This window comes from Girardinichthys multiradiatus, chromosome 23 (assembly GCF_021462225.1).
Source record: "Girardinichthys multiradiatus isolate DD_20200921_A chromosome 23, DD_fGirMul_XY1, whole genome shotgun sequence".
Taxonomy (NCBI): Eukaryota; Metazoa; Chordata; class Actinopteri; order Cyprinodontiformes; family Goodeidae; genus Girardinichthys; species Girardinichthys multiradiatus.
In genome coordinates, this window is record NC_061815.1 from 26,104,853 (window position 1) to 26,127,573 (window position 22,721).

General features: G+C 41.7%; 3 protein-coding genes and 1 pseudogene across 4 annotated transcripts; all 4 read left to right on the top strand.

Annotated features, from left to right (window-relative positions):
• The first annotated feature begins 357 nt into the window (after nucleotides 1–357).
• si:ch73-233f7.1 (uncharacterized protein LOC100537710 homolog) lies at nucleotides 358–6,930 on the top strand. Of its 2 annotated transcripts, XM_047353869.1 has the most exons (5): nucleotides 358–3,041; nucleotides 3,132–3,245; nucleotides 5,559–5,617; nucleotides 5,744–5,871; nucleotides 6,101–6,930. In XM_047353869.1, the coding sequence occupies exons 1-5, from the start codon at nucleotides 723–725 to the stop codon at nucleotides 6,448–6,450; spliced, it is 2,970 nt and encodes a 989-aa protein (XP_047209825.1). In that variant the 5' UTR covers nucleotides 358–722; the 3' UTR covers nucleotides 6,451–6,930. The 2 variants fall into 2 exon arrangements, with proteins under 2 accessions (XP_047209825.1, XP_047209824.1); XM_047353868.1 differs by having other exon boundaries at nucleotides 358–3,245.
• A 6,025-nt stretch (nucleotides 6,931–12,955) lies between these two features.
• Nucleotides 12,956–15,635, top strand: pcdhb (protocadherin b). Its single transcript, XM_047353042.1, has one exon. It carries the CDS (start codon nucleotides 13,155–13,157, stop codon nucleotides 15,633–15,635), a length of 2,481 nt encoding a protein of 826 aa, XP_047208998.1. The 5' UTR covers nucleotides 12,956–13,154.
• Nucleotides 15,636–15,791: 156 nt separating this feature from the next.
• On the top strand, nucleotides 15,792–18,485 carry LOC124860066 (protocadherin alpha-C2-like). Its single transcript, XM_047353043.1, has 2 exons — nucleotides 15,792–18,395; nucleotides 18,450–18,485. The coding sequence occupies exons 1-2, from the start codon at nucleotides 16,005–16,007 to the stop codon at nucleotides 18,483–18,485; spliced, it is 2,427 nt and encodes an 808-aa protein (XP_047208999.1). The 5' UTR covers nucleotides 15,792–16,004.
• A 1,332-nt stretch (nucleotides 18,486–19,817) lies between these two features.
• Nucleotides 19,818–22,345, top strand: LOC124860067 (annotated as a pseudogene).
• Nucleotides 22,346–22,721: the final 376 nt, after the last annotated feature.

Genomic DNA, 22,721 nt, shown 5'->3' on the forward strand with positions numbered 1-22,721 from the left:
CGTCATTATAAAACGCTGTAAATTCGTGTTGCATGTCACTGTCATCTTGTTAGATTCCTTGGAAATCATCACAAATCCTTATCCGGTAAACGCAGTCTAGAAAGCGACCACTATCCGTTTCTTAATCCAAATCTGTCAAACATGCCCCCTCTCATCTCTTTAATAGGTCAGAAAGGAGGAAGTGAAAGGGTTAAACGTCTACAGTAATTAGAGTCGCATTTATCGTCGACGTCCTCCAATACGGAGCAGCGAGGAGCTACGTCCAACCCCTGAATCTCTTTCTCTCCCTCTTTTTCTCTCTGTCATAAACACATACACACCATCTCTCTCTCTCACACACACTCTTACACTCTCTCTCACACACACCTAGACACACACGCACACACACTCGCCTTACCACCAGCTCCTCCGAGTGCCTAATACACTGGAAAATCAAAGCGCGAGCCTCCCTGTTCACACACCAGCATTGCGCGTGGTGCACAGCACAGACAGAGCCACCTTCCTTCTCCTCTCGCTTGCTGTTCTTTCATCTTCAGTTTCCCATAAAGTTTTTTTTATACAGATAACCGTTTAAACTTTTTAACTTAAGATATATTTTTTTATCTGGACAAACTCTTCTCTGTTTATTTTTATTTTTATTTTGAACTTGGCAGCTTTAAATGTGACAGGCGTTATGAGACAAAGCATGTCTGGGTGAGGTGATTTTTACGCACGCCGAGGAAATGGAACATAGACTCTTTAGAGGCAGCTGGGTTCCGGTGACTGGTCTGGTCATATGTCTACTTCTGTGTGCGTGTGTGGTGGATCTGGTTCTTGCGCAGATTCGGTACTCCATCCCCGAGGAGCTGGACCACGGAGCCTTTGTCGGCAACATCGCAGAAGACCTGGGTCTAGATGTGGCTAAGCTTTCAGCCCGAAGGTTTCGCATCGTCTCCGGGGCAAAGAAACAATATTTAGAAGTGAACTTGGAGAATGGAATCCTCTTTGTTAATGAAAAGATAGACAGAGAGGAGCTGTGTGAAAGAAGTCCGAGCTGTTTTCTACACCTACAAGTTGTCATTGAGAACCCCTTAGAACTGTACAGAGTGGAAGTGGAGATTTTAGATGTCAACGATAACTCCCCCAGCTTCCCGTGGGCTGAGTTTAATCTCGACATCACAGAGTCTGCTGCGCCAGGCTCACGCTTCCCTTTAGAGAGCGCACAGGACCAGGACGTGGGCACCAACTCTCTGCGCTCCTACCAGCTGAGCACAAACCAGCACTTTGTACTCAACATCCAGACGCGCAATGATGGCAGCAAGTTTGCTGAGCTGGTGCTGGACACCCCACTTGACAGGGAACAGCAAAAAAGGCACGAAATGGTTCTTACTGCTTTTGATGGAGGGTCACCAGAACGCTCTGGGACAGCGCTGATAACTATCACTGTGTTAGATGCCAACGATAACGTGCCTGTATTTGACCGTTCAGTTTACAGGTCGAGCCTTGTGGAAAATGCACCCAGGGGAACCCTGGTGCTGAAGTTAAACGCCACAGACTTGGATGAAGGCTCAAATGGGGAAGTAACATATGCGTTTAGCGGGCACGCACCTCTGAAGGTGCGCGAATTGTTCAGCGTGGACCCCTACATGGGTGAGATTCGCGTGAAGGGCGTCGTGGACTATGAGAAAGCCAGTGTGTATGAACTGTACGTTCAAGCAAAAGATCGAGGTCCGTCGGCTGTGGCAGTGCACAGTAAAGTGCTGGTGGACATCCTGGATGTGAATGACAACGCTCCCGAAGTTATCCTCACATCGGTGTCCACACCTGTCCAGGAGGACGCGCCACCTGGCACAGTGATAGCAGTGATCAGCGTCATGGATCGAGACTCGGGAGAAAACGGGAATGTGGACTGCCAGATTCCGAATAACGTCCCCTTTCAGCTCCATTCATCTTTTAAAAACTATTACACACTGGTGACGAGCGAGCATTTGGACAGGGAGACCATGTCTGAGTTCAACATCACACTCACAGCCAGAGACTTGGGCTCTCCTTCACTCTCTACCAGGAAAACAATCCTGGTTCAAGTGTCTGACATCAACGACAACCCCCCACGGTTCTCTCAACCTTCATACACAGTTTATGTGACCGAGAATAATGCCCCAGGCGCTTCAATTTGCTCTGTCTCTGCATTCGACCCTGATTCTAACCAGAACGCCTATCTGTCTTATTCTATTCTGGAAGGTCAAATTCAGGGCATGCCCGTGTCCACTTATGTCTCCATCAACTCTGACAACGGCAACATCTACGCACTGCGCTCTTTCGATTATGAGCAACTTAGAAACTTTAAGATTTTGGTTCAGGCGCAGGACGCTGGCTTCCCCCCTCTCGCCAGCAATGTCACAGTCAATGTGTTTGTTTTGGACCAAAATGACAACGCACCAGTTATTGTGTCGCCGCTGCCCAAAAACGGCACCTTGGCTACGGAAGTGGTTCCGCGCTCTGTGGACGCGGGGTATCTGATTGCCAAAATCACAGCGCTAGACGCGGACGCAGGGCAGAACTCCCGGCTGTCCTACCAGGTTTTGCAGGCGACAGACCCGGGGTTGTTCAGCGTGGCTCTGTACACGGGCGAAATCAGGACTATTCGCCGCCTAGTTGAAAAAGACGCAACAAGACAAAGACTGGTAATATTAATCAAGGACAACGGACAGCCGCCGCTCTCCGCCACAGCCTCTATTGTCCTCACAGTTGTAGACAGCGTGCCTGAATTGCTTTCAGATTTTGGAGACCTCACACTCAGCCCGAAACCCCCCTCAAACCTTGCCTTGTATCTCATCGTGTCACTCAGCACAATATCATTAATATTCCTGGTGGCTATCATTGTGTTAGCTGCAGTCAAGTGCTATAAGGACAGGGAGACCCACAGCGGTTACAACCCGCCCCCCTTAGCCTGCTGCTGTTGCGGTGGCTTTCAGCCAGAGCCGCCCCCGGAGGTGTTCAAAAAATCCAACCTCAACTTGCAGATTTCATCCGCGGCCAAAGTACCCACGAACTGCATGGAGGTGAATGGAAATAGCAGTTTTTCTCAGTCATATTGTTATAAAGCCTGTCTGACCCCCGAATCAGCCAAAAGTGACTTTATGTTTCTGAAGCCGTGCAGCCCGAGCAGCACGCCGAGAAACAACGAGGCGAAGAGCGCGGATAACTCGTGGAACGCGCACAGCCGAAGCGCATCCGTGAAAAACGGAGCTACTACTCCGAGCGAGGTAAGAGTGAAATCAGCAAACAATATACGAGTTTAAAGTATGTTTTGTCTGTTAACTTTACTCGCTTCTCTGTAACAACGCGCCAGGTTTTGACATTCCACCCCTTGAAGGTCAAATTACGCATGCCACACACACAGGTTTAAAGTCAAACCTAAAAAAAAAAAAACGATTTAAGTTTTCACTCCGTCTTAGGAAATTTTTTTCTAAGAAAACAGGGTAATTTATCTTCATTTTGATGTTCGTGGAAATGTTTTTTCTCTTGGGGAATGAAATGAGATGACGCGAAATTACATTTTAATTGACATGTTAATGAAAGTGTAAAGCCCCATCTTGCAAGGAGCATATGCTGCGCACGGACCGTGACTTAGATTAAAGAAAGATGTCAGTTACAGTACAGGAGAGAGAGAGAGGGGGGATGCAGTTAATGCTGGCTCCCCTTTCAATCTTGATAACAGCTTTAGTGTTTAGTAATACTACGTGAGCTAATATGGAATTGATGTGACTTGTGTGAATAATCTCTGCCAATAGTTATCAGGTAATGAGGCTGCGCGCACACCTGCTTCCAGCACCTGAGATAAACAAAAATTCAAGGGTAAAGGCATTAGTTTGCTTTCATGCAATTATTGTTGGCTGTCCCAGACGCCTTCTTGCTCTCAGGCTAACAATATGGGACATATAACCCCTCTAACTATGCCTCAAGGGCAAAAGCAACAACCCCGCTGCACTATCAACAATGTGGTTATTCGCAGAGGGGTGGGGGTGTCAATTATTGATGAGAAATGGCAAATGGCCGAATTTGGAAAGACAGAGGAGGACATCAAGGGAGTGGGACGGGGGTGGGGGGGTGATTGAGTGGGCGTGGGGGCAAGGAGAAGGAAGGAGAAGGGGGGTGGCAAGGACATGACTGGACTGAGACGTGGACTGCCTGTAGATCGGCCCGATGTTGTCCTTTGAATGCGAGGAGAAGGAGAGAAGGGAGAGAGATACACCGATCGAGGGTGGGGGGAGAGAGAGGGGAAGGGTGTAATCGAAGAAGAGGGAGTGAAGGAGGCAAGGAGACAGGACGTTTACAAAGAAAGGATGTGCACACCGGTGTTTTCTAATCCTAACAGACGGAGCAGCGGAGAGTAAATGTGTGCGTAATGCTGATTTTTGTCACTCCGATTTCCTGAAAATAAATCCCAGAGGCACATAGAGTCAGAGTCTTCACACTAAGCTCCACCAGGCAGAGGGAGAAATGTCACTGGCACAAACACCCCCGGCCACAAGCGGGATTTTGAGGTCACGCTGATTGTTCCGCCCGCAGCTATGCGCCTTCTGGATAAGGTGCCCTTCCTCTTGTTAATTGGCTCCACTAATTCACACGGAGTCCCTCATCATGCGTTCAGACAAGTCCTCCGCAAGGTCGTCGTGCCGAAAAAGACAAATCACAAAGAAACTGCTTGAGCGTTGCATAAAGCGAATGCACAGGCGTACATGAGTTGATGGATTGGAGGTGAAAAGGAAGATCAAATACACATCCAGGCGTGTAAATCAAGCAGGACAGGTGAGTGAGTGTGCGCTCTATACTGCGCCGTACTAGTTCAGTGCTGTTCACTTGAAGGTGCGAGGGCCGCAAACTTTTCAAGGCTCTCTGAGAGACTTTTAATTAAAAATCTAGCTCGAGGAGCATCATGGAAATATTAATGAAAAACGATGCATAAAATCCACAAAACAATGACGGGTGTAATTTTCTTAATTTTTTTCCCTGGTACGCTTTCCTTTGAAGATTAAAATCATGTTTCGTTTCATCCCCGGTGGGGTTCTAATTGGTTTTATGCGCAGTTGGCGATGAGACTATTTTGAATGCCGATTTTAATAATACGCTTACGTCGCACTCCCCTTGTTAACAACTTTAGATGAACTAATCAAGCGTGGAATGCATACTATGAGCTCCAAATCCGAAAAAAACCCTCTCTCGGTTGCTTTGCTTCAGCTTTCAGCTCACCGCTTCTCAACAGAGGATAAAAGGAAAACTTAGCTGTTGGTGAAGGCGCTTCAGAAAAATCTATCTGACAAAGATCCACAAGGCGGCAGTCACATTCCATCTGAAATGAGCCTCCATTTCTAAACAAACACAATATACTGCTCCAGTCATTTCTCGCTGACCTCTGTGATTTATGAGGGTGAAGCGAACAGAAGGCTGGTGTTCACAAACCTGCGTTAAGAAGACATGTTCTGAAAAGGACTATGAAAACCGATGTTCTCTACTAAGTAGCAGAAAATTATATCTGTCACTTTTTATGGAGTGCTGATATCTCTCTGTCATTGCAGCTGAAGCAACCAAACACAGATTGGACTCTCACAAAGACTCAGAACTCCTCCATCAAAAGGTATCATTGTGACTTAAGTAGGTGGGATGTTAACCAGTGTTACATTTCCAGTCATTCATTAAGTATATTTCCCAAAACATGCATATTTAATCATTTAAAACCTTTTTTCAAAATGTTTTTTTGTAGTTACAACTCTATCAACGTGGATGGCACCCTCATGCGTAAGACCATGCATGCAGACCCAGAGAACTACGTCACCTCAATGGCACCAGGACAGTACTGGACATGGGGAACTCAAATGAAAGGCATGAAAGGTAAGAGTTCAAGTGTATTGAACCTGAAGTGGCTTTCATTGACATGGTGAACTCTTCCACTTTAAAGGTGTTTATGTTCACCCACAAACGTTTGTACAACATTGAACATCTCTGCTGTCATGTAAGAGTAACACATTTTCCAGCTTCCTTTCACAAACTCCAGCTATTTGTTCAGCATCATTGTTGTTCTGTTTCACTTTTTAACTCTCCCCATCTGGTCTTTCTATAGAGTACAAGATGTCTCCATCACCCAGTGGGGTCCCCTCTCGCCCCTGGACTCCTCGTTGCACGCCTCCTCCACAGCAGCAGCAGCAGCCATCGATTCCCTCGCATCCGCACCTGCACCCACATCCACATCCACACCCACACCCACACCCACACCCACACCCACCCCCCGACTACCACCACAATGTCTACATTCCTGGAACTCCATCAGGCTTTTGCACCCTGAGGCCCACAGCACAGCGAAGCGAACTAGACGTTCATAATTCTTTCTCAACATTTGGCAAGAAACGACGTCTTCAGATGTCTCCTCAAGGGGAAGCTGCAGTGATAAATAATGATCTGTACAATGACTGACTCTCCAGTGGCTGACCTAATTGGTGCAGAAACTGAGACAGTTCAGTTGCTACAATATTTTGACATTTATGAATGGTATAAAAATGGAGATGATCAGAAAACCACAGAGAAATATTAATATTTAATGGACAATCTCTTTTAGGAAAAATCTGACAGCTCTTTATCTGACTTATCACTGCAACACTGTTAATGTGTCTACCTATTATTGTATTATAATACAGTTATTTTGATCATTGTTATTATTTAGACAATCAAAGTGAAGCTCAATTCCATTCAAAAAGCAAACGTGGACCATGATTTTGCACATCCTTATTTCCTTTTTGTATGTTTCTTTGCTAGCAAAGCTTGTGTAAATATGACAAATATTATGTAAATGCATATGCAAGCTGCACCTTGATGCAGGCTCCTGTAACAAGGGGCTTTTTTCCCCTACACATATACTGTACAATTTTATGAAATTAAAGTATTTTTTTCACTTGATCTTTCCTATTTTTTTTCTAGGTTAAAGTTAAACTCAAAAAAAAAATTTACACAGATAAATCATTTGGGTGCATTTTCCACAGATCGAACTTAAATAGCCTCAGTCAATTATTTTGGGGTGAAAAAGTTCTGCAGCCGCTCCTAGAAGGCTGGAAAGCTTTTCGCCTTGGTAAGCTGTTTTTTGCAGTGAGGAATAAACATAGTAAAATGCTAACATATGCTAATTGGAGCACTTGCATTTCCATTTGCCCGCAGAGAATACTGGGGTTCATTAACTGAACAAACAGAACCTTCTCCCTCGAAATATCACTTTAATTAAGACCACGAACACGAATACAAGTGTCAGGGGAAGCACAAGGATCAACTCCAAATGCCACACCTGAATAAAAAAGCTACAGGGGCCTGTGGCTTTTTTTTTCTTTCTGCCCTTTTGCATCTTACTTCTCAGGGAATTAGCTCCTACCAGCAACAGATGAGAGTGGGCCAGTGGCCAGAAATGAGCAGTGAAATTAGGTCGCCCCGTGGCTCGGATTGAAAATAATTTTGTTAATAAGGAAACCAGTGTCCACAGAGAGCATGGAGGGGAGCCTGCTAACCTTTTCTGCTGTAAGGTGATCCACTGGGACGACTAGAGGGGAAGCCATATTTAGGTCAGCTCTATTTATTTTCAGAAGAGCAGTGAGGAGGGCTGCAGTTTAAACTGTGATTTGGGAGATTTTTCCACACATTAAAACTCTAAAGTTATAAACATACTGAAACATTAATTTCCTGACTGAAATAAGAAGTTTTGCATATTAGATAGTTACACACCTTTAGTGATAAAACTGCAATTAAATGTAATTCTCGAAGTAATAGTTATAAAATGTATCCAGTTCAAACAGAGGAAACCTGTCACATTCCTGAGCAATCCTGGTTATTTGAGCTGGGAGCTGTCCATCTTCCAGGTACTGAACCATCTGTGACATTTGTCCTCTCCTGTCCACCTGCAATTTATGCATGCCTCCACCAGATGACGCTTGTAGCATTACTAACTGCACACTGTGCTTACTATCCATAATGATAATCTATAATGATTCGCAGTGTTGTATATGTATGTATCAGAATCAGCTGTATTGCCAAGTTTGTACATACAAACAAAGAATTTGACTTGGGTACACTTTGCTATCTGGGTTTTTAAATATATTTTAAATGTCTTTGTGCATATAACAAAGGAGCATTTGCAACTTTAGTATGCAGTTATTTGGTACTCTATATACATATACACTGCTCAAAAAAATAAAGGGAACACTTAAACAACACAATATAACTCCAAGTAAATCAAACTGTCCACTTAGGAAGCAACACTGATTGACAATCAATTTCACATGTTGTTGTGCAAATGTAATAGACAACAGGGGGAAATCTTTGGTAATTAGCAAGACACACTCAATAAAGGAGCAGTTCTGCAGGTGGGGACCACAGACCACTTCTCGGTACCTATGCTTTCTGGCTGATGTTTTGGTCACTTTTGAATGTTGGCGGTAGCATGAGACGGACTCTACAACCCACACAAGTGGTTCAGGTAGTGCAACTCATCCAGGATGGCACATCAATGCGAGCTGTGGCAAGAAGGTTTGCTGTGTCTGTCAGCGTAGTGTCCAGAGCCTGGAGGTTCTACCAGGAGACAGGCCAGTACACCATGAGACGTGGAGGAGGCCGTAGTAGGGCAACAACCCAGCAGCAGGACCGCTACCTTCGCCTTTGTGCAATGAGGAACAGGAGGAGCATTGCCAGAGCCCTGCAAAATGACCCCCAGCAGGCCACAAATGTGCATGTGTCTGCACAAAAGGTTAGAAACCGACTCCATGAGGATGGTATGAGGGCCCGACGTCCACAAATGGGGGTTGTGTTCACAGCCCAACACCGTGCAGGACGCTTGACATTTGCCAGAAAACACCAGGATTGGCAAATTCGCCACTGGCGCCCTGTGCTCTTCACAGATGAAAGCAGGTTCACACTGAGAACATGTGACAGACGTGACAGAGTCTGGAGACACCGTGGAGAGAGATCTGCTGCCTGCAACATCCTTCAGCATGACCGGTTTGGCAGTGGGTCAGTAATGGTGTGGGGTGGCATTTCTTTGGAGGGCCGCACGGTCCTCCATGTTCTTGCCAGAGGTAGCCTGACTGCCATTAGGTACAGAGATGAGATCCTCAGACCCCTTGTGAGACCATATGCTGGTGCGGTTGTCCCTGCGTTCCTTCTAATGCAGGACAATGCTAGACCTCATGTGGCTGGAGTGTGTCAGCAGTTCCTGCAAGATGAAGACATTGAAGCTATGGACTGGTCCGCCCGTTCTCCAGACCTGAATCCGATTGAGCACATCTGGGACATCATGTCTCGTTCCATCCACCAACGTCACGTTGCACCACAGACTGTCCAGGAGTTGGAGGATGCTTTAGTCCAGGTCTGGGAGGAGATCCCTCAGGAGACCATCCACTATCTCATCAGAAGCCCAGGTGTTGTAGGGAGGTCATACAGGCACATGGAGACCACACACAATACTGAGCCTCATTTTGACTTGTTTTAAGGACATTACATCAAAGTTGGATCAGCCTGTAGTGTGTTTTTCCACTTTAATTTTCTATGTGACTCCAAATCCAGGCCTCCATTGGTTAATAAATTTGATTTCTGTGTGATTTTGTTGTCAGCACATTCAATTTTGTACAGAACAAAGTATTCAATCAGAATATTTCATTCAATCAGATCTAGGATGTGTTATTTGAGGGTTCCCTTTATTTTTTGAGCAGTGTTTGTATATAGTTCTATATACAATACATAAATCCCTAAACTTAAACAGAGATATAGGCAAAACACTTATGCAACTTTGAAATGTGAAATTATTGTTATTTATGTCTTTTCCCCAAATATTTGTAATGTAAAACATTTAGAAAGTGTAAACAGTATGTATGAAGCAAAATTTAAATGTCAGGTTTTTAGATTTTTTTGTCATATCAATATAACATTAACAATGAAAACAAGTTACATATCTATATGCTTTCGCCTAAAACAAAAACAAAAACAACAACCACAAACTTAATGAAAACAAACAATAAACAGTTACTGATACTGGCTGTGGAGTGGCGGAGCTCGTATTTTAGCTACTCCATCAAGTAAAATACTGTTGGTTATTTCAACAGTGCTTTATTCCACCATGAAATGTTTTTGGTGGTTTTAAAATTTAAAATTTAAATCAATTCCTCAGGTATACTTAAGTAGCATACAACTATATTGTTGAATAAATTATTGTTGAAAATATCATTAATAAGCCATAGTAATGTGAAACTGTAAAGCATAAATTCTAAGCATATATATTTCAAGCAACTTTTTAGATTGAAATACAACATTTTCTAATCTTTAAGGACTAAATGTGATGCAGTTGTTTATATGGACCTTATATTTTTGCAATTTAAAACTGCCTAAATTCATTAAATATGGTAAAACAGCTTGATCGGGAGTCTGGGAAGATTTACTTTGAGCCACCATTGACCATCCAGCAGATGGCATCATTGAGTAAGAATCATTTCAACAGAAAATATAGTGCTGAAATGCTAAAGGCATATAAACTTATAACATTGTTTAGAAGGAAAAAAAAAAACTTGATCAAAACAAGACGAACTTGGATGCTAATCTAAAACTTTTGAAAAATGTGTTTGATGTTTTTGATGGAAGGAATCTTACAGAACTTTGGCTAAGAAGTAACAGTAATGTCTTAATATAAAAACGAAGAACAAATATTTGTATTTAGAAAGGCCTCAACATTAATGAGACTTCCATTGTATTAACCCTGAAATAGCATGGTTTTATTGAATTAGTTTCTTAATGTTATATCTGCAGTCTTCTATACAGTACTAGAACATAATCCATAACAGAAAATAAGTTTAGAATTAAAAGCCTGGCAGAGATTAAAGTAGTTAAGGGAGTGGCTGCTGTGAACCCATTTGTACTTTCTTGACCAGTTTAATGAGCTTCGTAAATCTTGAAGCCACTGCTCATATTTCTTTGTTAATACAGTTCTACGAAGGTATTTGATGCTCAAAACATAAAGTATCTGAATGCAAGTTTAATCAAAATGTATTAAATATATCAAACTAATCAGTTTCTGACACTTGTGTAACTGTTTTTGTGTGATCTCTCTTAAACATTAGTTGGTTACATTTAACTTTCCAACTTTTCAGATGAGATACAGGGTTGTGACCATTTAAAGGAAAAGAAAAGTTAAACAAAGATAACAAGTTTGTCATACTGATCATAGGAAAGTATTAGTCAGCTAATGTAGCACATGAATTTTGTCACGCTAGATGAATGGTAGATAAATATCTACAGCTGTAGCTTAAGCTATGATAATCATTACAACTGTAGTTTAAACTGAGAGGCACTATTGTCTAGCTTTAAAACAAAGTATTACGGTATTTTGCTTCACTATGAATAGATTTTGTTAAATCAACGTGTAGATTGGGTATACAAAACAGGATGACAGAATTTAAAGTTTCAAATAAATAGATTTTTAACATTCTATAGGCTCTATAGGAGAAAAAAAGGAACAGAAATTTGTCCTCATTGTGCAAACCATTGGTGGCAATCTGGAAATAATCTGACTATCCAGATTTCCATAACTGTAGTGTGTTTACCCAATTTCAACATTGCAAAACAAACAAAACATTCACCATGAAACCTGAAGATTGTACAAGCCCAGATTTGGTGAGGATAAATAGTATGAGATCTGGAAAAAAAACGACAAAAAAACAACAACAAAAAACATTACAATTGGAACTCTATTGCTGCTCAGGGTAACCAATGTGTTTTTGTGTTCTGTTTGAATAAGAACCTGTATATCTCTTTAAGGAGTGGAAAGAAGTAAGTATTTCCCAATACCATTTCATTTGGTAAACAATATTAACTAGTAAGCTATGATCATCCCTATTCTTCTGCCAGTGTTTTGGAACTTGACAGAAATTATTTTATGTCACACGAGTTAAAGCCAAATACATTCATTTTCATAGTTCAGCATCCAAACATTTTAAACAAAGTTCACATTCATTATACAAAGCATTTAATGTTAATTCATCATTTTTATCGAAATAACAATAAACAAGAGCAGCTCATGGGCGTGGCGCTGGCCCAATGTTGGAGAAGCTTCCGCCCTTGACGCGGTGGTCCAGTGATTCAAATCCCGGCCACTGCGACCTCTGCTGCATGTCTTCCCGCTCCCTTCACCCCATTTCCTGTCTGCCTACTTTCAAGGAATGACAAAATAAAGGGAAAAAAAGAACAGTTCAGAACGTCAGACGCAACTTAGCACATATGATGTCATATTATATTATATTATATTATATTATATTATATTATATTATATTATATTATATTATATTATATTATATTATATTATATTATATTATATTATATTATATTATATTATATTATGTGATGCTTGCAACTTTACCTTTGAATATCCTTTTGTACATCTGTTGAGTTATGTAATTTTATGTTTTCTGACGTGAACTGCTCTTTATTATGACCAGATTTCCATTAAAGCTACTGTCTTTTACATGTTTTCCTAAAAAATGAGAGATGATTGAAAGAAAAGGCTCCCATCCATCTTTTCAAGTAATCAAAAACATAAATATGTTTTTGTGAGCCGTCTAGGATCTCATTGTCAGGTAATTTTGAAGTCAGACACCCATGTTTGGCGCAACAAAACTCAGGGACCATTAAAATGATAAACAAATAATTAAAGAAAGAATACAAGACGGTGCCTGAAAGTAAAATGCAGAACAGACATTCCCTACTCAAGGGAATGACAGAAAACATGCCAGTTTGGGATAGGTATCAATCCACTGAAACCCCGTGAGGTTAAAGAGATAATACACAGAACACATAAACCAAATGAGTGATTCTTCTAAAACATTTGTTAAAGGAACCCTACAGTCTGAGGAGCGTTGGGCACATGGTGTCACTGTTGACCACTAAAGCAGAGCGGCGTCTGCTTTCTTGAAATCACGACACACCTATTTGCACTGACTGCAAAGAACACACAGCTTTGTAGACGCTTTTATAATTTAACTAAATCTCCATACCCCCTTATTTTATTTCCCTTGTATTAATGTGGGGGGTTCTGTCGGAATTTTAAAATCAACAAATAAACAACAATTTAAAAAAGATTTTTTCATCCCCGTGAAGGAAGAATGGCGTTTTGGGCCGCTACCTTTGTCTTGGCTGCACTGTGGCCCAGCGCTTTGTCTGTGACACGGTACTCCATAGCCGAGGAGATGGAGAGGGGCTCTGTTGTGGCTAATCTCGCTGCGGATTTGGGACTTGAGCTCGGAGGTTTGGCACAACGAGAGGTAAAACTTGATATCTTCACTAACAAAAAATATCTAGACTTTAACAAAAAGACTGGGGAGCTTTACATCGTGGAAAAAATAGACAGGGAATATCTCTGTCCGGCGAAGCCAACATCTTGCTTTTTAAAGCTTGATTTTATTATAGAAAGCCCGTTACGCATCTTCAACATTGAGCTCGGAATAACAGATATAAACGACAACGCTCCACATTTTCGAAGAGACAGAGTAGAGCTCGACGTTTCAGAATCCGCCACGCCGGGGGAGAGATTCTCACTGCCCAATGCTGTAGATCCAGATGTTGGCATAAACACGATCAAAACATATAGACTGAGCACCAGTGAACATTTTACCATAGAAATTCAGACCGGCAGTGACGGAACTCAGTATGTGGATTTGGTATTAACGAAATCGTTAGACAGAGAGGAGAAAGCTGTGCATAAATTAATCCTGACTGCTGTAGATGGAGGTGTCCCTGTGCGCTCCGGCACCGCTAACATTATAGTCAGAGTGCAGGACACAAACGACAACCCTCCACGGTTTGAGAAGCAGATTTACACAATAAACATGACAGAAAACACTCCAATAGGAACTCTGGTGATTAATCTTAACGCTACTGATCTTGATGAGGGACTTAATTCAGAGATTGTGTATTCATTCACTCTTTACACGTCGGAAAAAACGCAAGACGTTTTCACATTGAATTCTAACACAGGAGAGATAAGTGTTAAAGGAACTATAGATTATGAAGATATGAAATTTTATGAGATGCACATTGAAGCAAAGGATAAAGGGACACACCCCCTGCTGGGGCAGTGTAAAATAGTGGTTCATGTGACGGATATGAATGATAATTTCCCAGAAATAACTGTACAGTCTGTTACAAACACAGTACCGGAAAATATACCCGTCGGGACAGTTATTGCGCTGGTAGGCATAAGTGACCGAGACACAGGCGATAACGGAAAAATAAACTTAGCCATCCATGAGGCCATGCCGTTTGTTCTTAACAAATCCTCAGACAAACCCACACATTACAACCTGATAGTGTCTGAGCCGTTAGATCGCGAAAAGGTACCTGAATATGACATAACACTGATTGCGACGGATGCAGGAAAACCTGCCCTGTCTGATAATGAAACAATTACGGTGCACCTGTTGGATGTTAACGATAACGCGCCACAGTTCCCCCAGTTATTTAATACTATACGTGTTATGGAGAATAATGCACCTGGAGCCTTGCTCAGCTCGCTCACTGCATTTGACCCTGACCTCCATGAAAACCAGTATCTAGTTTATTTCATCATAGAGAGGGAGATTGCCAACACCTCCATGTCCATGCTGTTCTCCATCAATCCAGAGAACGGGAACCTTTACGCACTGAAAACCTTTGACTATGAGATTGAGAAGGAGTTTCTTTTCCACATTGAGGCCAGAGACTCTGGTTCTCCTCCTCTCAGCAGTAACGTGACCGTTCACATCATCATTGTGGACCAAAATGACAACGCTCCAGTTATTGTCTCTCCATGGCGCGCTCATGGCTCAGTGGTGGAGGAGAAGATCCCCAGATCCACTGATAAAGGCTCCCTGGTGGCTAAAGTGATCGCCTTAGACACAGACTCTGTGCACAACTCTCGGATTACCTACCAGTTTCTGCAGGTGACTGATGCTTCCTTGTTCAGTCTGGACCAATACAACGGAGAGATCCGGACTATGAGGATGTTCAGTTACAAAGACTCACGCCACCACAGACTGGTTGTTGTTGCCAAGGACAACGGGGAGCCTGCTCTCTCTGCTACAGTCACCATCAAGCTGCTGACAGTGGAGACTGATGTTAAGGCCTACTCTGACATGACTGAGATGCCTCTGGAATATGACATCTTTTCAGACATAAACCTGTATCTGGTCATCGGTCTGGGCTCGGTGTCATTTCTCCTGCTCATCACCATACTGGTCACCATCGTGCTGAAGTGTCAGAAACCCAAACCCAGCAAAGCTGCTCCTCCCAGCAGGAACAGCGTGATCAGTGAGAGGAACTCCACCATTGCAGACTCCACTCTGGTCTCCAACGATGCCTACTGGTACAGTCTGTTTCTAGCAGAGACCAGGAAAGGAAAGCTGGTGGTTAGACAGCCTGTGCCAAAGGGCTCCAGATACATCGTGTCCAGCATCCCGAGAGGGACAGGACTGTCAGAGACTAGTGACTCAGCAGCTTCTACTCTGCAGGTGAGTACTCTTTTGAACATTTTCTTATGTCTGTTATCATGCAGTTTCAATGTATTTTGTGAAAAACATTTAAGCTCAGACAGATTTTTCAATACGTAAAAATACGTAAAATTATGATTTATCCCTCATCCGTTAGATGAAACAGTTTTATCAATATTTGTAAATTATACGCATCCATGACTGAAAATTCAGGTAAGAATCTTAGTGGCGCTGTTTACTAGAAAATATTTCACGTCACACATGGTGTGAGAGTGAGGGTCTGTCAGTGGGATGACGTGCAGAGGAAAAGAAAGATAGCTTCGAGCTGCTATTACATAAACCTACTAAAAGAACAATCTGCAATCACCCTCCAATCAAAGAAAGATGAACTGAACGAGATTCTCTGTTCACTTTTCAAAATAATCACATAAAATCCACGGATGCGCATTTATTGCTGAATGCGCACTCAAAAAGGGGACCGTCGTAACAATGGGACCACACAAGAGGTACGTGTTTCTCGCTGTTCTTTATTTTTTCGTTAATCGTTCATCGACTTCGGTCAGTCATTATTCTATACCCGAAGAAATGAAAGCAGGATCGATTATTGCCAACCTTGCAACAGACCTCAGCCTGGATGTTAAAACGCTAAAACAAAGGAAAATGCGAGTCGACATCATTGCAAATAAAAAATACCTAGATGTGAACAAAGAGACCGGTGAGCTGTATATTGTTGAGAAGATTGACAGAGAGCACACGGGCCTTTGCAACACCAAATCATCTTGCTACCTCAAACTCGAAGTGATACTGGATAATCCAGTAAGGATTTTTAACATTGAAGTTGAAATCCTGGACATGAATGACAACGCCCCACGATTTCGAAGAGATGTCATATATTTAGATATATCAGAAGCGACCCCGAAAGGGGAGAGATTCTCTCTCAGCAATGCGGTTGATGCCGATGTTGGAATAAATTCAGTTAAAACATATTATCTGAGTGAAAATGAATACTTTAATATTGAGGTTCAGACTGGACGAGACGGATCAAAATTTGCTGATTTGATCCTGAAAAAGACATTAGATCGAGAGCAGCAAGCCGTTCATAATTTAATACTCACAGCTGTCGATGGAGGGACACCTGCTCGATCTGGCACGGCCAGTGTTATTGTTCGTGTTTTAGACACGAATGACAATACTCCTACTTTTGATAAATCAGTTTACAAAGTGAAAGTAATGGAAAACTCCCCTATTGGAAGTCTTGTAATTCACATCAATGCAACAGATTTAGATGAAGCATCAAATTCTGATATAACATACTCATATAGTTTATATACATCAGAGAAAACACAAGAGACATTTAATCTGAATCCAAACACAGGGGAAATTACTGTGAGAGGGATGTTGAACTATGAGGATTTCAGGATTTATGACATGGAAGTCATAGCAACAGATAAAGGAGCCAGCAGTTTGTCAGGACAATGTACTATAAAGATAATAGTTGAAGACATGAATGACAACCACCCAGAAATATCTATTAAATCATTTCAGAGTCCAGTCAGTGAGGACATAGCGTTAAACACAGTGATAGCTGTAGTTAGTGTCAGTGATAAAGACTCAGGTGATAATGGAGTGGTTGATCTTCATATTCCAGACAACATGCCTTTCAAACTGAAGGAGTCCTCTGATAACTATTATGAGTTAGTGGTGTCAGAGCCACTAGACCGAGAGAAGGTCCCAGAATATGAAATCACTTTCACTGTGACAGACAGAGGGTCTCCTCCTTTATCTGATAATGAAACTATGACTTTGGAGCTGCTGGATGTTAATGATAATGTTCCACAGTTCCCCCAGTTATTTAATACTATACGTGTTATGGAGAATAATGCACCTGGAGCCTTGCTCAGCTCGCTCACTGCATTTGACCCTGACCTCCATGAAAACCAGTATCTAGTTTATTTCATCATAGAGAGGGAGATTGCCAACACCTCCATGTCCATGCTGTTCTCCATCAATCCAGAGAACGGGAACCTTTACGCACTGAAAACCTTTGACTATGAGATTGAGAAGGAGTTTCTTTTCCACATTGAGGCCAGAGACTCTGGTTCTCCTCCTCTCAGCAGTAACGTGACCGTTCACATCATCATTGTGGACCAAAATGACAACGCTCCAGTTATTGTCTCTCCATGGCGCGCTCATGGCTCAGTGGTGGAGGAGAAGATCCCCAGATCCACTGATAAAGGCTCCCTGGTGGCTAAAGTGATCGCCATAGACACAGACTCTGTGCACAACTCTCGGATTACCTACCAGTTTCTGCAGGTGACTGATGCTTCCTTGTTCAGTCTGGACCAATACAACGGAGAGATCCGGACTATGAGGATGTTCAGTTACAAAGACTCACGCCACCACAGACTGGTCGTTGTTGCCAAGGACAACGGGGAGCCTGCTCTCTCTGCTACAGTCACCATCAAGCTGCTGACAGTGGAGACTGATGTTAAGGCCTACTCTGACATGACTGAGATGCCTCTGGAATATGACATCTTTTCAGACATAAACCTGTATCTGGTCATCGGTCTGGGCTCGGTGTCATTTCTCCTGCTCATCACCATACTGGTCACCATCGTGCTGAAGTGTCAGAAACCCAAACCCAGCAAAGCTGCTCCTCCCAGCAGGAACAGCGTGATCAGTGAGAGGAACTCCACCATTGCAGACTCCACTCTGGTCTCCAATGATGCCTACTGGTACAGTCTGTTTCTAGCAGAGACCAGGAAAGGAAAGCTGGTGGTTAGACAGCCTGTGCCAAAGGGCTCCAGATACATCGTGTCCAGCATCCCGAGAGGGACAGGACTGTCAGAGACTAGTGACTCAGCAGCTTCTACTCTGCAGGTAGGAATAAAATTGATATCTATGCTTTCATATCTATTGTTTAACAAATTTTAGGTGAGAATTCCTCTAATTGTAGACTTGTTCCTTTAGGAGAAATGCAAAATCTTTTATATGCATACGTATTCTATAACAGCAACTCGTGTATCTCCTAAAAATGTTGTACAGTGGCTTCTCAATTTATACACTCTTTGCAAGCTTCTCAAATATACTGTATTTTAGTCCTCTGCTTTTGTTCTTCTAATAATCAATAATTAAAATTATAATAATATTTTGAGTTTAGTCTAAGTGTTTTTGCGCTTCATTAACATCTATACCTTTTATCTAAAATATTTAACTAAACCACATACTGTATAAATTGGTAGTTTCCCCAAAGAATTACTAAGATTTTACATATTAAACTGTTTGATCAATGGAAGATTGTGTATTATGACATGTATGACCTACAATTTTGAGATTTTGATAGATCTTATTATTTAAAGTTTTAAGATTGAGGGATCAAGTTTCTATAAGTCAATATTTTAATAATTTCTCCATTACATTTCTGTAAGGATGTGATTCATAACTTCATTAAGACCTAAATGTGGTTATTTATTCCCTAAGACCTCAATGGGGTTTCTTTTTGTTATGACTTGTTCCGTAAATTCTTGATATGTTTTTTTTTTTGTTTTCATCACTGACAACTTAGCCTATTCAACTCTTAAAATAAAGGAGTTTCTGTTGCAGACATTTTACCTTTTAGAGTGAATTTAAATTATGTATAAACTGTCTTAAAACCTCCATTTCAGTAATCTAAATACAGCATGATAAGTACGATTTTTTTTCTTTCACTTACCATGTTTTTATTTTTATTTCAGAAATGTATTTGGACCATACCGATAATATTAAGTTATATGAAAGCCATTTGAGGCTTATGTAACAGAAAGGCAAGAACTGTTTCTCCAAACACAATTGTAAGTCTAATTAACATTGTACAATTCTGGGAATGAAGAATAATATTGGTTGTCTTCACTACGAAAACTATTTAATATATTATATATTTTAACATCTTACGTTACGTTTCATACATGATTTAAAAACACCTTATTTGCCTTATTGTCTTGGGCCCGTATTTGACAACCAGATTTTTTTGCCGATATATATGGAGGCGCTATTTTGTATTTAGACGAACAGCCTTCAAACGTCACCAGAAGGAGTCCTTTTTCAATTTACTGTCACTGTGCAAGGACTATGGAGCTGCGTGGGGCTGAAACACTGTTGTAGATTAAAAAAAAATAGCATTTTCACTGAATCAAAATTCCCTGGAAAAATATTAAAATCCATTTCTGTTGGGACCACATTCTTTATCGCCGGAAACTTTTGTTTTATAATTTGAAGTGTTTTCAACCTACAGTAACAATGACTGCTGTTGTAACAAAGAGATCAATGCAGAGGTACGTGGCGCTCTTTCTTCTTTTTACCTCCGTTAGGAACGTGTCAGCTTCAGTAACTCATTATTCAATATCTGAGGAGATGAAAGAAGGATCCGTTGTCGCAAATCTCGCTACTGATCTCGGTCTGGATATTACAACGCTAACAAAGAGAAAGATGCGAGTTGATATCATCGCTAACAAGAAATATTTGGATGTGAACAAAGAGACCGGTGAGCTGTATGTTCTGGAAAAGATAGACAGAGAACACATTTGTACCACGAAGTCATCGGCCGCTTGTTACCTCAGATTGGAAGTCACACTGGAAAACCCAGTGCGAATTTTTAATATCGAAGTAGAAATCCTGGACATGAATGACAACGCCCCGCAATTTCGAAGAGACGTCATACATTTAGATATATCGGAAGCGACACCAATAGGGGAGAGATTTTCTCTCAGTAATGCCGTTGATCGAGATGTTGGTACCAATGCTCTGAAAACATATCATCTGAGCGACAGTGAATATTTTAATATTGAAGTTCAGACTGGGAGAGAGGGGTCCAAATTTGCAGATTTAATATTGAAAAAAACGTTAGATCGTGAGAGGCAGGCTGTTCATAACCTAATACTCACAGCTGTAGACGGAGGAACCCCTGCCAGATCTGGCACTGCCAGTGTTATTGTTCGTGTTTTAGACACAAATGATAATGCTCCTACATTTGACAGGGCTAGTCTAACAGTCAAAATCCTAGAAAATTCTCCAATTGGAAGCTTTATAATTCATCTCAATGCAACAGATTTAGATGAAGCATCAAATTCTGATATAACATACTCATATAGTTTATATACATCAGAGAAAATGCAGGATACATTTAATCTGAATCCAACCACAGGGGAAATTACTGTGAGAGGGATGTTGAACTATGAGGATTTCAGGATTTATGACATGGAAGTCATAGCAACAGATAAAGGAGCCAACAGTTTGTCAGGACAATGTACTATAAAGATAATGGTTGAAGACATGAATGACAACCACCCAGAAATATCTATTAAATCATTTCAGAGTCCAGTCAGTGAGGACATAGCGTTAAACACAGTGATAGCTGTAGTTAGTGTCAGCGATAAAGACTCAGGTGATAATGGAGTGGTTGATCTTCATATTCCAGACAACATGCCTTTCAAACTGAGGGAGTCCTCTGATAACTATTATGAGTTAGTGGTGTCAGAGCCACTAGACCGAGAGAAGGTCCCAGAATATGAAATCACTTTCACTGTGACAGACAGAGGGTCTCCTCCTTTATCTGGTAATGAAACTATGACTTTGGAGCTGCTGGATGTTAATGATAATGTTCCACAGTTCCCCCAGTTATTTAATACTATACGTGTTATGGAGAATAATGCACCTGGAGCCTTGCTCAGCTCGCTCACTGCATTTGACCCTGACCTCCATGAAAACCAGTATCTAGTTTATTTCATCATAGAGAGGGAGATTGCCAACACCTCCATGTCCATGCTGTTCTCCATCAATCCAGAGAACGGGAACCTTTACGCACTGAAAACCTTTGACTATGAGATTGAGAAGGAGTTTCTTTTCACATTGAGGCCAGAACTCTGGTTCTCCTCCTCTCAGCAGTAACGTGACCGTTCACATCATCATTGTGGACCAAAATGACAACGCTCCAGTTATTGTCTCTCCATGGCGCGCTCATGGCTCAGTGGTGGAGGAGAAGATCCCCAGATCCACTGATAAAGGCTCCCTGGTGGCTAAAGTGATCGCCTTAGACACAGACTCTGTGCACAACTCTCGGATTACCTACCAGTTTCTGCAGGTGACTGATGCTTCCTTGTTCAGCCTGGACCAATACAACGGAGAGATCCGGACTATGAGGATGTTCAGTTACAAAGACTCACGCCACCACAGACTGGTTGTTGTTGCCAAGGACAATGGGGAGCCTGCTCTCTCTGCTACAGTCACCATCAAGCTGCTGACAGTGGAGACTGATGTTAAGGCCTACTCTGACATGACTGAGATGCCTCTGGAATATGACTTCTTTTCAGACATAAACCTGTATCTGGTCATCGGTCTGGGCTCGGTGTCATTTCTCCTGCTCATCACCATACTGGTCACCATCGTGCTGAAGTGTCAGAAACCCAAACCCAGCAAAGCTGCTCCTCCCAGCAGAAACAGCGTGATCAGTGAGAGGAACTCCACCATTGCAGACTCCACTCTGGTCTCCAACGATGCCTACTGGTACAGTCTGTTTCTAGCAGAGACCAGGAAAGGAAAGCTGGTGGTTAGACAGCCTGTGCCAAAGGGCTCCAGATACATCGTGTCCAGCATCCCGAGAGGGACAGGACTGTCAGAGACTAGTGACTCAGCAGCTTCTACTCTGCAGGTAGGAGTTCAATCAACATTATCCCTTCTTTATTGTACCATGTCATGCAGTGAAATCTTTACTCCATTGCTGTAGTTTTTTTTTTTTTTTTACAACTACATAGCCGTTTTATGTGATGGATAACACCCTGCATTACTTTTCCGAATAAATGCGTTGAGTCCCTAAAATACTGCCTGTAAGCAATAAAACTCAGTTTTACATGGACTAGCCAATGTTTTAAATCCTGGATGCCATTTCATAAATATAAGTTTTAACTTTTATTAATATACGTAGCAAGTAATCTTCTCCAGGGATTTTATTTATATTAGTTTAAAAAAAATAAACAGTAGTTTTACAATGTTATTCGGAATATAGGCAGTTTGTTACTACAATACTTCACTGTGTGGGTTTTTAAAACTTTTTACAATTTTTATCAAGTTCATTATCCACTAATTAGCGAATATATTTTCAGTTTCACAATCAGGCTGAAACAACATGCTGAATTTTGTTTTCTGATTTGGGTGTGGATCAAATGTATTAAAATG